The 12,402-nt window shown below is 37.7% G+C and overlaps 1 protein-coding gene across 3 annotated transcripts in view; it reads right to left on the bottom strand.

Moving 5' to 3' along the window:
- Positions 1–10,891: 10,891 nt before the first annotated feature.
- The window catches only part of sub1b (SUB1 regulator of transcription b), a 7,084-nt gene continuing 5,573 nt past the window's right edge, over positions 10,892–12,402 (bottom strand). For all 3 annotated transcript variants that reach the window (XM_074637518.1, XM_074637517.1, XM_074637519.1), the window contains exons 3-5: positions 12,086–12,205; positions 11,614–11,722; positions 10,892–11,460 (exon numbers count right to left, since the gene is read on the bottom strand). In XM_074637518.1, coding sequence (XP_074493619.1) covers positions 11,381–11,460; positions 11,614–11,722; positions 12,086–12,205 — 309 coding nt within the window. In that variant the 3' untranslated portion in view covers positions 10,892–11,380. The remainder of the gene's footprint in view (positions 11,461–11,613; positions 11,723–12,085; positions 12,206–12,402) is intronic.

Below are 12,402 nucleotides of genomic sequence, written 5' to 3'. Positions count from 1 at the left end.
CGCATGGGATCCCGACCTGGTATATTTATACGCTTAAAAAGTTATAAACAGTCCCTTTAATACTGCAGATCCTTAATTTTGAAAACATCTCTCTCACTCTCTCTCTCACACACACACACACACACACACACACACACACAAATGCAAGCTCTCTCAGCTCATAAGAGGCGGCAAAGACTGACATCTGTCTGATTTTAGGTTTGGGAGTCTATACCTGTCATTTTAGTCATATTTTTACTTGCTTTTGGAAGTACTGTTATCTCAGCAGCAGGTGTATAAACACTGGAGAAAATTCCAAAAATACTTCTGACATTGGTTTGCAGTTATGAGCAGATCATACTTGTGGAGCTACTCAGTCTAAGTGGTAAAAATAGCCTACTCATAACCAGTTTGAAGAGAGTTGTCACATGGCCATTGTCGAGAATTGCCTACAGCTGCCTCCACACCAACGGTTACCAAGGAAACTGTGTATTATGCTTACTAGCTTAGCAGTTTCCTCTCGACTTGTTACTTTGACAACAGGAATGTCAATTAGCTGTGCTCGCAAAGAAAAAAGTTTGACCATGCCTTTGTTTGCCCATCTCACTTCTTGTAAGGGTGATTGGAGCTGCTATAACTAAAAGCAGTAACAGCTGCTATAAATCAACATGGTTTCTCATTAACAGTTCAACTGCCCCCCTTTAGACATGCATTCCAACCTGATACTACAACATGTCTTCTTATGTCTTAATGTGTTTCCTGCATGGATGTATTATGTCCTTATCTGCAATCTGACAATGGTTTTATGATCAATAGAATGTACTGCTTTCTCTTGATCTGTCCTTTCCATTTAGTTTCCTTAGTGTATTCAAAATGGAGCTTTTCAGCTACATTATTGGTCAAATAGTTCAATCTGCCTATTTATAAAAGAAAGGAATATATTTACAAAGGGAATTCCAAAGAAAATACACTTACAATATGCTATTAATACATTTCGATTTACATCTAAATTGTCTGCAGAATACAAAAACATAAGCAGACGTTTATCAAACGTAGACCTTTGAAACCACAGGGGTGAATACTTCTCAGTAGATTTATGAAACACAGATGAGAGCTCAGCTGTCTCAGTCCATTGTGATACAGATGCTCACCCAAACCTAAAGAATTTAAACCACTCTGGTACTTGACATGCCATCCTCCTTAACAAGATTACATTCCTTTGTCAAATTACCTTTCATGGCTTGTCATTCACTATTGGCTGCAGCAGCACTGAGCCAAAGCATGCTGAGCCCACAGGTGGGCGGTGGATAAATCATACCAGCATGCTATATGAGATGGCCGGCAGATTTTGAGACTTCTGGTCTGAGACTCCTAGTTCCTGTATTGAAAGTAGTGTTGTGGTGTGGAGGTCGTGGCCTCAAGGATGAGCATGTAGTGCTTATAATGCAAGCTGGTGGAGTTTACTTTCTGTTACACACCAGCAATAACAGTTTTTTAACCATAACCACAACCTTTCCCTGACCTTAAGTGTTTTAGTTGGCTAACCCTAAACATACTTTAACCATATTAATTTGTTTTTTTCTCTCTTTTCTTTCTTGTTCTCTTTTTCTGTTTGCAACACTGGGTGTATAAAATACAAACTTTTTTGTGGTTGTACTGATTCATGAATGTATTGCAATAAAAGTATTTTAAAAAACACATTATTATTATTATTATTTTAACCATCCCGTAGTTTTCATGCAGATATTGTAGAAAAAATGTTAGGCACTGAAAGGTCAAGAAGAATTTAGCATTGACTCTAATCCAGCGCCTTGTAGACCAATCCAATATTAATGTTCTGTCTGGCGATAGGATTGAAACCAATGGAGAAGGGTGTCTCATATTTTGGCTTACAGGTAGTGTGATAGTAGTGTAGTGTAGTGATAGTTATATAGAAACTCTGGTTTCTGTCATATGAAAGAGAACTGCCACACTTTACAGATTAGAGTTGTTCAGCCTATGTGGAATCCGGGGGTTTCAATTGTTACCTGGAGAACTGGATGTTCTGTTAGACATTTTTATACATTTTTACTCATCATTTTATTATTTATCAGATAATTCCGCTGTCTATTGTATAATGTCCAACAGGGGACAAACATAGAATAACAAGGACTAATATGTATTATCTATTTGCTCAAAACCTGAATCTACTGGAAGTTCATTAATTTATGAAGTTTTTGTCTCATACCTGTTTTTCCCCACACAACGAGAGGAAACAATCATTTTTACAGACTGATCTGACATGAGAAGAATCATTTCACCAAACCTCCCCAAATGGGCACATTCACAGTGTTTCCTTGTTTATTAAACTAATTTATTTTTTTATAGTGCATAAAAGATGAAAATGAATTGATACATTTATTACGCATGCTTATGACCCCCAAGAAAGCGGAACAAGACATAATAGTCATTCTCTCTGAGAGCATTCAGTTCAGACTTTAGCCGATGTGAAGCGTTACAGGTCATGTCAGACTACATAAAATGATTCAGAGGTATAACAAACATGTTAAGTTGCAAACACCTTTACACAAAGAGGTTCATGACCGGAAGTGGCTCATGAGCCTGACGTTTAATAATTTTCACAAGGGAGAAAATAACTCTTCTTGGGCCAGAGACTGTTTTTCACTCACTTGCAACACCTAAGCATATAAAGACCTGTCCTCATAGTTGGGTTGCCAGGTTTGAGCTCTGCCCTAATTCTGAACCAGACTCAGCTGACTGGTGGTTGCAGTGACTAACTGGATAGCTTAGAAACTGTTAAAAGCCATCATTTTAAGAGTCTTTGTGTTTTGGAAACACTGGACTTCTGATACGTCCATAACAGTCCAAGTAATGATAGAAATGACATGTAGTACTGAGTAAATAACCAGTTATGTCATCAACACCAGAATAGGCAGCCTTTCCTGTAACCTTATAAACATCAGTGTTATATAACAGAGAGTGGCAACACAATATATCACTGGTCCATCATTTGTTAGGAATTTCCTAGAAAGCTCTTTGGACATAATGTAATTTGGTCTAATTGTGTTCATTTAATACACTTCCAGTTACTTAATTGCTAGCATCACTGAGTCTTCAAGTCAAAGAACAGGTAGTCAGCTGGATATGCAAACAGAGCCAAGTCTTTCTTGCCAAATGCAATTACAATACTGAATGCATATCTTGATCTAGACCTTCTCCCATGTTATTTTTACTTGTGTATTGTATTTATGCATTTTAAATCATGTTGTTTGTTGGTACTGTGTCCCTGCCGTTTGTCCTCATGTTTGTGTGGTGAAGCCAAAAAATGTTTTTCCACGAAATGGACAATAGAGTTACTAACTAACTAACTAACTAACATGTGAATTATTGGCAAGCAAACTCAATAATATTAGATATTTACTTACATGTGAAATCATTTTGGTTCCAACCCTTGACCTTTATTATTACATGTGTTCTTCTTTTACAATAGTAACATGGCAGTGCACAACAATAAATAATTAATGGTACTTTTTTTCTAGTGTGGCTCTCGACTTGAACCATAATATAATATACAAAAGGTGGAATTCTGTCAGTATTACTGATGAACTGCTATATACAATTTCTAGGACCCTGTCAAACCAGAGTGTCTGTCGATGAAACCTGTCAATGAAAAGTATACAAATCTGGTAATAGTTGCATCACACGGGTTAAGCATTACATAAGTGAATCATAAGTGTCTCAAGAAAACACATTCATAAATAAATAAAAGAGCTGTTTGTAAATAAACACATTTCCGGGACAGTCCAAGCCATTTCCTGTATTTATACAAGAAAATGGAAACAAACTGGACCATGAAGGAAAGTCTGCTGCAGATAGAGAAGTTATCTATCTCGAGAAAACATATAATTCCCGGGCCATTTAGAACTACATTAACAAGTGCAAACAAAGAAGATAAGTGGAAAACAGGTTGCATCAAATTATATCAACTTTACTCTTATCATTTGTACCCCGGAGTAAAGCAAAAACAAGCAGCGTAACATCCTGTCAAAAGTGCGTTTGGTGATAGCCGCTCATAAGAAAGCAGCCGCTACAACTAGTGAGCTGAAACCATTATTAGGCCTATATATTATATATTATATATTATATGTAGCCTACTATACATATTGCTTCAGATAACATGTTGACCAATGTTATATTGTGCAGGCTTTCCAAAACATTCATCCTGTCTTCTTGAAGTTGCATGCTTGTCTCCGTCTATGCAGGACTGCTTACATAAAATGGTTTTGTCTGACTGAAGATTTTGAGCATATCAAGCCATTAGCCTGTGCACAAGCAGGGTTTGGTTGTACCACATATGTAATGTGGGGCCTACATATGCAACTGATCTCTTTAAGGGTTGCTATGGACACATGCAGAGCTTTGTCAGCAGTGTCTATGCAGCGTGAGTGGGCTGTGTTGGTCAAGTTAAGTCTCATAGAGCTGGCAGAGCTCGACCAGTTTTGGGCAGTTTCCTGATGACAGATTTGCCACCGTTGATGATGAACAGGTGGTAATGAGGGGAGGATACGGGTCAGAAAGAGATAAGGGAGGTGCATAGAGGTATAGTTTGAGTAAAAAGCTGAAAGATACAATGAGTTGAGCATGACACAGCTACTGTAGAGAGGACACGGCTATATGCATGTTGGCAGCTCCGGGCCTCTATTTATCAAACTGCCAAAAGTTAGAATTTGGACTTAAGTGAAACATAACATTATAAATCTTTCACTTTTACTCAATAACTTTAGAATAATAACTATTTTGGACACTGTGTGTACGCTAGCACTGGTGTGCTGCAGCTAGATATCCCTGTCCTCTGTTAGAAGGTGCAGGTGACCGACTATGATGAAGAAACGACTGTCCACAGTCTTTTCCAACAACAATATTATGTAATAAAGAACTGTTAAACAGTAAGGTCGTGGCCTCTCCACATCCTCATACTGTGGAATGCTGGAGTGGTGATTAATGTACAATTAGCTGGTTTATGCTGCCCTCTATTGGCTAAACAACGGTGCAGGATGAATATGGAAATCCAATAATCCAATAATCGCAATTTAGTGCAAAAGGCACCATTTGGTCCAGTATATTAACATGACCATACACAGACTGAGAAACACAACGTGTGTTGTGCTGCCTCGTGGTCTCCAGTGGTGGCTTTAAATATTGCTAACTGTTAGCTGGATAAATAACCTTGTGTTTTAGCAATAACCGGATTGTTTGGGACACAGCCATACAACAATTTAACAACATTAAAAACAATGATAAGTGCCAATTTACAGTTTCATGCATACATAAACATGTCCACAAACAAAAACACCACCAATCCCAGACCAGGTGTAGGATGGTTCAAATCCATTACTGCCACTGCTAGGGGGGATACGGTCGTGGCAGAAACAGGGGACTTTATACAATAGCAATCTTTGAGATCGTAGACATAGCCACGCGCTCCAAACAAATAAGGGGCAGCATTTCACCTCTACTACTGTGTCCATACAATCTAAATTTACAGTCTGGCAAAGTAGTCTCCTGATGGCGGGGAGAACGAAACGAAAATATGAGTCGTTTTCTCATTTCTGCCACTTTGGATTTAATCTAATAACCAAAATATCAAAACATAAACGGACCTTGTACCTTCAATGTTACTGAGCCCTCGGGGACTTAACTCAACTGAGGGCATACTGGACGTTACAGTGACTCACTATCACCTCTCAAGGTACAAGTGGTATTACAAGACGGGACGGGCCGGGGCTAGCTGGTTAGAATGCTCATTTCAGTAGATATCTCTGCAACACAATACATAGACATCTTTGACATAACGTCAACACTGAAACCTCTTCACATTCTGTTGATAATGTTAATTTGTTGCATGTTTTAAAGGTCCCATATTATGCTCATTTTCAGGTTCATGCTTTTATTTTGTGTTTCTACTAGAACATGTTTACATGCTGTAATGTTAAAAAAAAACTTTATTTTCCTCATACTGTCAGCCTAAATATGCCTGTATTTACCCTCTGTCTGAAATGCTTCATTTTAGAGCATGATGGAATTGCAACAGAATTGCGTTGCTAGGCAACAGCTTGGGTCCATGTGTAATTCCTGTCAGCTGATGTCATTCACATACACTGCAACCAGGAATAAACTGGGACACATTTAGAATGTTTACGTTTAAAATTGTGTAATTGTGACATCACGAATGGGCAGAAATCCTGACAGCTTGTTTCAAATGCAGAGTTTCTGAATACGGGCTGCGTGTATTTCTCTGTGGATTGAGTGTTTCGATACTGTCACAGTATTTATATAGGACTTAAGCCTGCTTTATAATAAAAAAACATGAAAATTGCGCTTTGTTATAATACGGTACCTTTAAACTAAATTTCTCGCCAGATCTTACACATTGCACCTTTAAGTAAGAGCAGTAAGAGAACAGTTAAGACCTCTGTGGTGTCACTTTGTTATTCCCGAAGCACATGACTTATCTGTGCCAATCATTTATAAACTACACACCCAAGTGACATGGAAGTATAAAGAAAGAAAAAAAAAAAAGTATGTTATTCCAGGGCAATCCACAATCTCCAAAGTCAGAACAAAGAGCATCATTGTTTTTGATTGTAGAGCTGTGGCTTCCTGCACTTCTTCAGCTCTTGACTACACTTGAGCAGTCATCCGTGCCAAAGGAGCAAAGAGTGAACCGTGCAGGCATGCGTGAGTCAACAAGGAGATGAAATGTTTGAAGAGCATGTTTTTCAGCCTGGCTTTGTTAGGTGTCTCTCCCTGTTGGAAACATGACCACACAGTAGAAAGTGCCTGGGAAATGTCAACACTCCCCTGTCCGCACTTGACGGGATACCAGTAAACAGTAAATTTTGTTCAAACAGTTACCATCACCCTTTTATTCTCAGCAGGCACCAAGATGATGTGAACTTTAACTAGAGTCAGGACACCCTTAACGGTTCAAGGAAATGGTCTCGCTAAACAGAGGTTTGCTGGCAATTCCACAAGCGGCTTGCCTGCGAGGAAGGCTGATCTGGATTCTAACTTACGAGCATGTGCTCAGAGCAAATGCATGGGCAATATGCGGTGCTACAACAGGACAATTTTTGCTTGATTTGCTGCTGAAATGTCTCTCTAGAATTCTGTTACTATAAGCTGCTGGAATAATATCTTAACGGTCCCATATTATAAAAAAGTGAGATTTTCATGTTTTTTTATTATAAAGCAGGCTTTAGTCCTATATAAATACTGCGGAAGTATCGAAACACTCAATCCACAGGGAAATACACACAGCCCATATTCAGAAACTCTGCATTTGAAACAAGCTGTCAGGATTTTTGAATATACAATATTTAGACCCTTGACACAATTTTAAACGTAAACCTTCTAAATGTGTCCCAGTTTATTCCTGGTTGCAGTGTATGTGAATGTCATCAGCTGACAGGAAGTACACATGGACCCAAGCTGTTGCCTAGCAACGCAATTCTGTTGAAATTCTTTTGCAATTCTGTTGCAATTCCGTCAAAATGCACTAAAACGGAGCGTTTCAGACAGAGGGTAAATACAGGTATATTCATGCTGACAGAATGAGGAAAATAAAGGGTTTTTTGAACATTACAGCATGTAAACATGTTCTAGTAGAAACACAAAATACAAGTATGAACCTGAAAATGTGCATGATATGGGACCTTTAAAATAAGCTATAATAACAGTATTTCTCCTACCTCTCTTTCTCTCTGCGCTGAAAGTACTATACAGAATTAACTGTGGTTTAAAGTATAATAAGTAAGTAATAAGTTCCAATAAGTGTGGTGTTGATGAACACTGTCATCCCAAAATGCAATGCATGGACACAGCTGTATACTAACTTCCAAATTGCACGGTCAATATAATGTACTATAGGGACATAGTTCTGTGCAACGATTCACTATGTGAATACCACTTTCAAAAATACAATATTAACTTTATATCACAACTTTGTAAAAACTTTACAGCAAATAAGGACTTGTCTGTCTTGAATGAGCCTAACAAAACTGGATTAAGGATTAAACTGTTTCATAAAGAACACTCACCTTGATGAGATCAGATTACAGTGTTTTTCAGTTGCTAACACACTAAAATGACACATAAAGCACAATTATTGAAACTGACACTTGAGGAGTAAAACTCCAGCCCTGATATGCACAACTATATAAGCACATTTATCAGCCTCACACTATCTGCAAAACACTACACACACTTCTCCACATTGGACACAGAAATCTATAATATGTCTGCCTTTCAAAAATACGTTGCTATGAACCAATTGATCAAACACGTCCGTCAGGTGTACAGACACTTAGGTGTTTAATTGTAAATTCACCAATCAGGCATAAGCACTATAAAAACAGGTGCTTTCTTTTTTTTTTGTCTTGGTGTGTTTATGAATTATTATCTTATATAGAATATGCTCTGTTCTGCAACCTTTGGAAATGCATGGATGTATTGACTGTTTTTACAATGGGGAGAGAAATAAATATTTTCATCAGTGTGCCGCTGGTCTTGTGTGTTGTGTTTGGTCAATATATTCACGTACTTTACTCTAATAATATCTCAAAAAAAAGAATCAAACCCAGATTATATCATTAGAAATATAAAAAAAAGTGTTTTAGATTGAGCACAGCAGTGTGTAACTGGTTCAAACTGAATCAGATTGTATGAACCATGTGTGTGCAATAAGGTGACAAAATTGGGTTTTGATAAATTATTGTATATTTTTGAATGAAGTGTTTCCTTTTGCAATAAAGATCTGATGTGTTCTGCCACTTGTGTGTGGTTGTGTGAATTGTATGTAGTGTTTTTGTGCTTAAGCAACTGACTTTGGAACACAGACACAGTGGATTCAAGTCCTGTGTGAGTAATGTGAACATACAGTCTTCATTAGTGAAGCTGAAAATTAGCATGTAGATGTATAAAATGTAACATACTAGTTAACAGCTTCGAAGTATTGAATAGGACCCCATCATGTCATTTATTTTATTGCAAGAAAGGTTGATAATTAGCACTTTTCAGAAACTAAAGCCCTCCATCAGTTGTATTGTGCTTCTTAGTTTGTACAAGTGCGATAACAGTCTCCCTCTGGTGACATACCGTTTAAACATCTTCAGACTGACTGTCTGCCTCTCGTATTTTTCATTTCCAGATAATCAGCTTTAATATAATGCAATGCATTGAAAAGCATACATGTTGACAGTTTAATTATGTAATAAGTGCAGCCCACAACGTCTAAATGTGATGACATTGATATGAACTGCAAATTGTTCACAGTAAAGAGGAACCTTTGGGGGGGAACTGAGGAGAAAACACTGTATTTTAGTCTGACAGATTGATTGTAACCCTGGTTCAGCCAGAGGTGAAGCTAAGCTTGAAAACTAGCCTGACCGGGACCAAGCTAGTCTAGAGTAAGTGTCCATGGAAACTGAGGTCAGACCAAGGTTATAGTAGTTTTGAATTTTTATTTTTATTTCATCTCAGTTCAGTTTTAGTTATTTTTCAGAGAATTTTGGCTTGTTTTAGTTTAGTTTCAGGTTTTCAGAAAGGTTTAGTTTTTATATATTTAGTCTTAGTTGAACAGTAGTTTTGTTTTTGTTAGGGTCAGGTATAATGTCTCAGATGTATGTAGCTACATATACATACAAAATGCATGGTTGGAGACTGTAGGAATGACCATATTGTTAAATGTTTAATCTTCGCTCTGCTGTCTGATGTGATGCAATTGTGGCATAGCGTTATCTTCTGGAAGATCACCAGAGTTGTCTTTTCTCAGTAGTTAAAAAAAACTAAAACTGAAATGAATTTACATTAATTTTATCGTTATGTTTTTTTAGCCAGGAAATGTAGTTTTAGTTTGTCTTAAAGGATATAGTTTTTATTTAGCTTCTGTTTACTAACAATATTTTCCACGGCTTATTTTTGCTTCAGTTTTAGTTTACTTTAATAACCCTGGGTCAGGCTTATTTTAACATCTTTCATATAACAGAATGAAAATAAGATTTTTTTTAAAAAATAAGGTCACTGAAGTAAGCCTGGTTTAACTAGTAATCTTGCTTTATGAATGTCTGCAGGTTTTTAAGCTGCCGTCTTGGTCAGTTCCCCTTGCAATAGACCTCAATGGGACACACGTGGTTAAATGAATTAAAAATGTCAGACTTATACATAGACCTGAGCTATGTGTCTATATGACTGCATCCCCACACACATTAAATTTGTAGATGACAAGTGGCGGGATTAATCTCGAATGGCGACGAGATAGCCTACAAATATTAAATCTGCAAACTGGCAGGATGGTGTACGGAAAACTATTACTGAACGTAAAAAAAAAATCATAGATTTTAGGAGGCGCCACGAGAACCCCTCTCCTCTAAACATCACAGGAGTAGAAGTGGAGAGGTTTTGCAACTTCAAGTTTCTAGGAACACAAATCCCAGACGTCAGGTGGACAACCAACTCCGTTGCCCTGGTAAAAGGCTAAACAGCGCCTGTCCTAAGGACATTTATATGAAAACCAACCTGTTTGTGAAGCGCATTGTGCCCTTCTACCACTGCAGTGTACTGACATTACGGTTTGGTATACCAACTGTTCAGCAGCAGACAGAAGACAGCTCTCCAGAGTCATAAACACAGCCCAGAAAAATAATTGCACTTCCTCTGCCCTCACTGGAAGACATCTTGAGATCACGCTGCTGCCGCAGAGCCAGCAGCATTCTGAAGGATGCAACTCACCCCTCTACCACCATCTCTTCTCTCTGCTGCCATCTGGAAAGCACTACAGGGCATTACTTCTACCCCAGAGCCATCATTCAACTGAACAAGTGTGATACAACGCTTTCAATAATTAATTTGCCAATTTGTTTAATGGTATCATTTATTTTTAAAAGCTGACCCATGGTTCACAATGAATCTACCAGGTACTACATGACAGAGTGGACTCAGCTTTCAGAAATGACGAGCACTGATGTTGGGGTGCTACGGATTACAAAAGTCAGATCAAACAAAAAAAAAATTACACGACAGTGAAACTGTGAACACAAACTTACACATAGAACAACAATATTAAGCTAGTGCCTCGTTTTTATCATTCAATACAAAAACATCAGTGTATTCATACACTCTACCCACCGACTGTAATGATCCACCACCTACTCAGCCGCCGCCCACACTATACTTCGACGGCTCAAAAATTAAATTTCACACAGAAAACCAGAGTATGCGGACGACACTAGATCCATACAACTACAATCTAATCAAGTCCATTAGAAAACAATCCAAGGCTTTTTACAAAACTGATTAGCTAGTTTAACGCAAGTAGTTCAACAGATAACATTAAAAGGAATGCTTATATTCTCTTCATGGCATCGTCGATTTCTGAAATCTGGTCCTTCAGTTGGGTCCATTGTTCAGGATTCAGGGAGATACCTACAGTACAAGAAATGTAAAACAGAGGTTCAAACTGTGTCCTATACACCACAACTGCAAACCAGTTTTTTACAGATAAATATGTACCGCATGTAGATTACTGAATCATAAAAACACATGTACAGCATATGCAGGGCTGACAGATGTGATTACCTTTCTTGCCAGGCTTCATCTCCCCATCTGGGTTCATCCAGTACTCTCTGATGTCGATCAGGACTTTACCTTTGAAGTTCCTGACGCTGACATATCTCATCTTTCCAATCTGTAAGAAGCAAACTGTCAACTAGACTTTTCTCAGTACATTAAAGTACATTTAATGGCCTTTACAATACTAGTATTGTAGTATTAAGTATATAAGTATTATTAACAACAGTAAAATAGAATAGCCTGACTAAACATTGCGCTGTTCATATATGAGAAGCTTGTGTAATAGGGAACTACAACCAAATTAAAACAGAATCTGATCTTCTAGTCTATTTAAGTATTCATGAATGTGACATACTCATATCCATCACCTACATTTAAAATGGATCTGTTGAATATAAAATAATTAAGGAGTACACATTTGATGCAATTTCTGTTGAGTTTAAAATGTTCCATCTCAACAGCTTTAACTACAGTATACCTGGAACATGTTGTCGTCCTCATTACTGTTGCCCTTGGATGATCCACCTGGCTTGGAGCTCTCTCCGCTCTTTGGTTTCTTGGCTGGTTTCTCTGGTGCACTTGACTTCTTTCTCTTTGCCTAAAAAAAAAATTACTTTTCAAATTCTTGCTCCACATACTGTCCTTATACCATAGATTATTAAATTGCGCGATTTACAGTCCAGGGCTAACTTGTATAGATAGAGTGGAATAGTAAAGAATAGTACAGCAGAAGTTATTATCAGCAGATTTGGAGAAAAATTATATGAATAATAAAAAAAAACAGGGAAAAAAGCA

This window comes from Sebastes fasciatus, chromosome 6 (genome assembly GCF_043250625.1).
Source record: "Sebastes fasciatus isolate fSebFas1 chromosome 6, fSebFas1.pri, whole genome shotgun sequence".
In the NCBI taxonomy this organism is placed as follows: Eukaryota; Metazoa; Chordata; class Actinopteri; order Perciformes; family Sebastidae; genus Sebastes; species Sebastes fasciatus.
The sequence above is the reverse complement of the archived record's forward strand: the minus strand, read 5'-3'. Positions and strand labels throughout refer to the sequence as shown.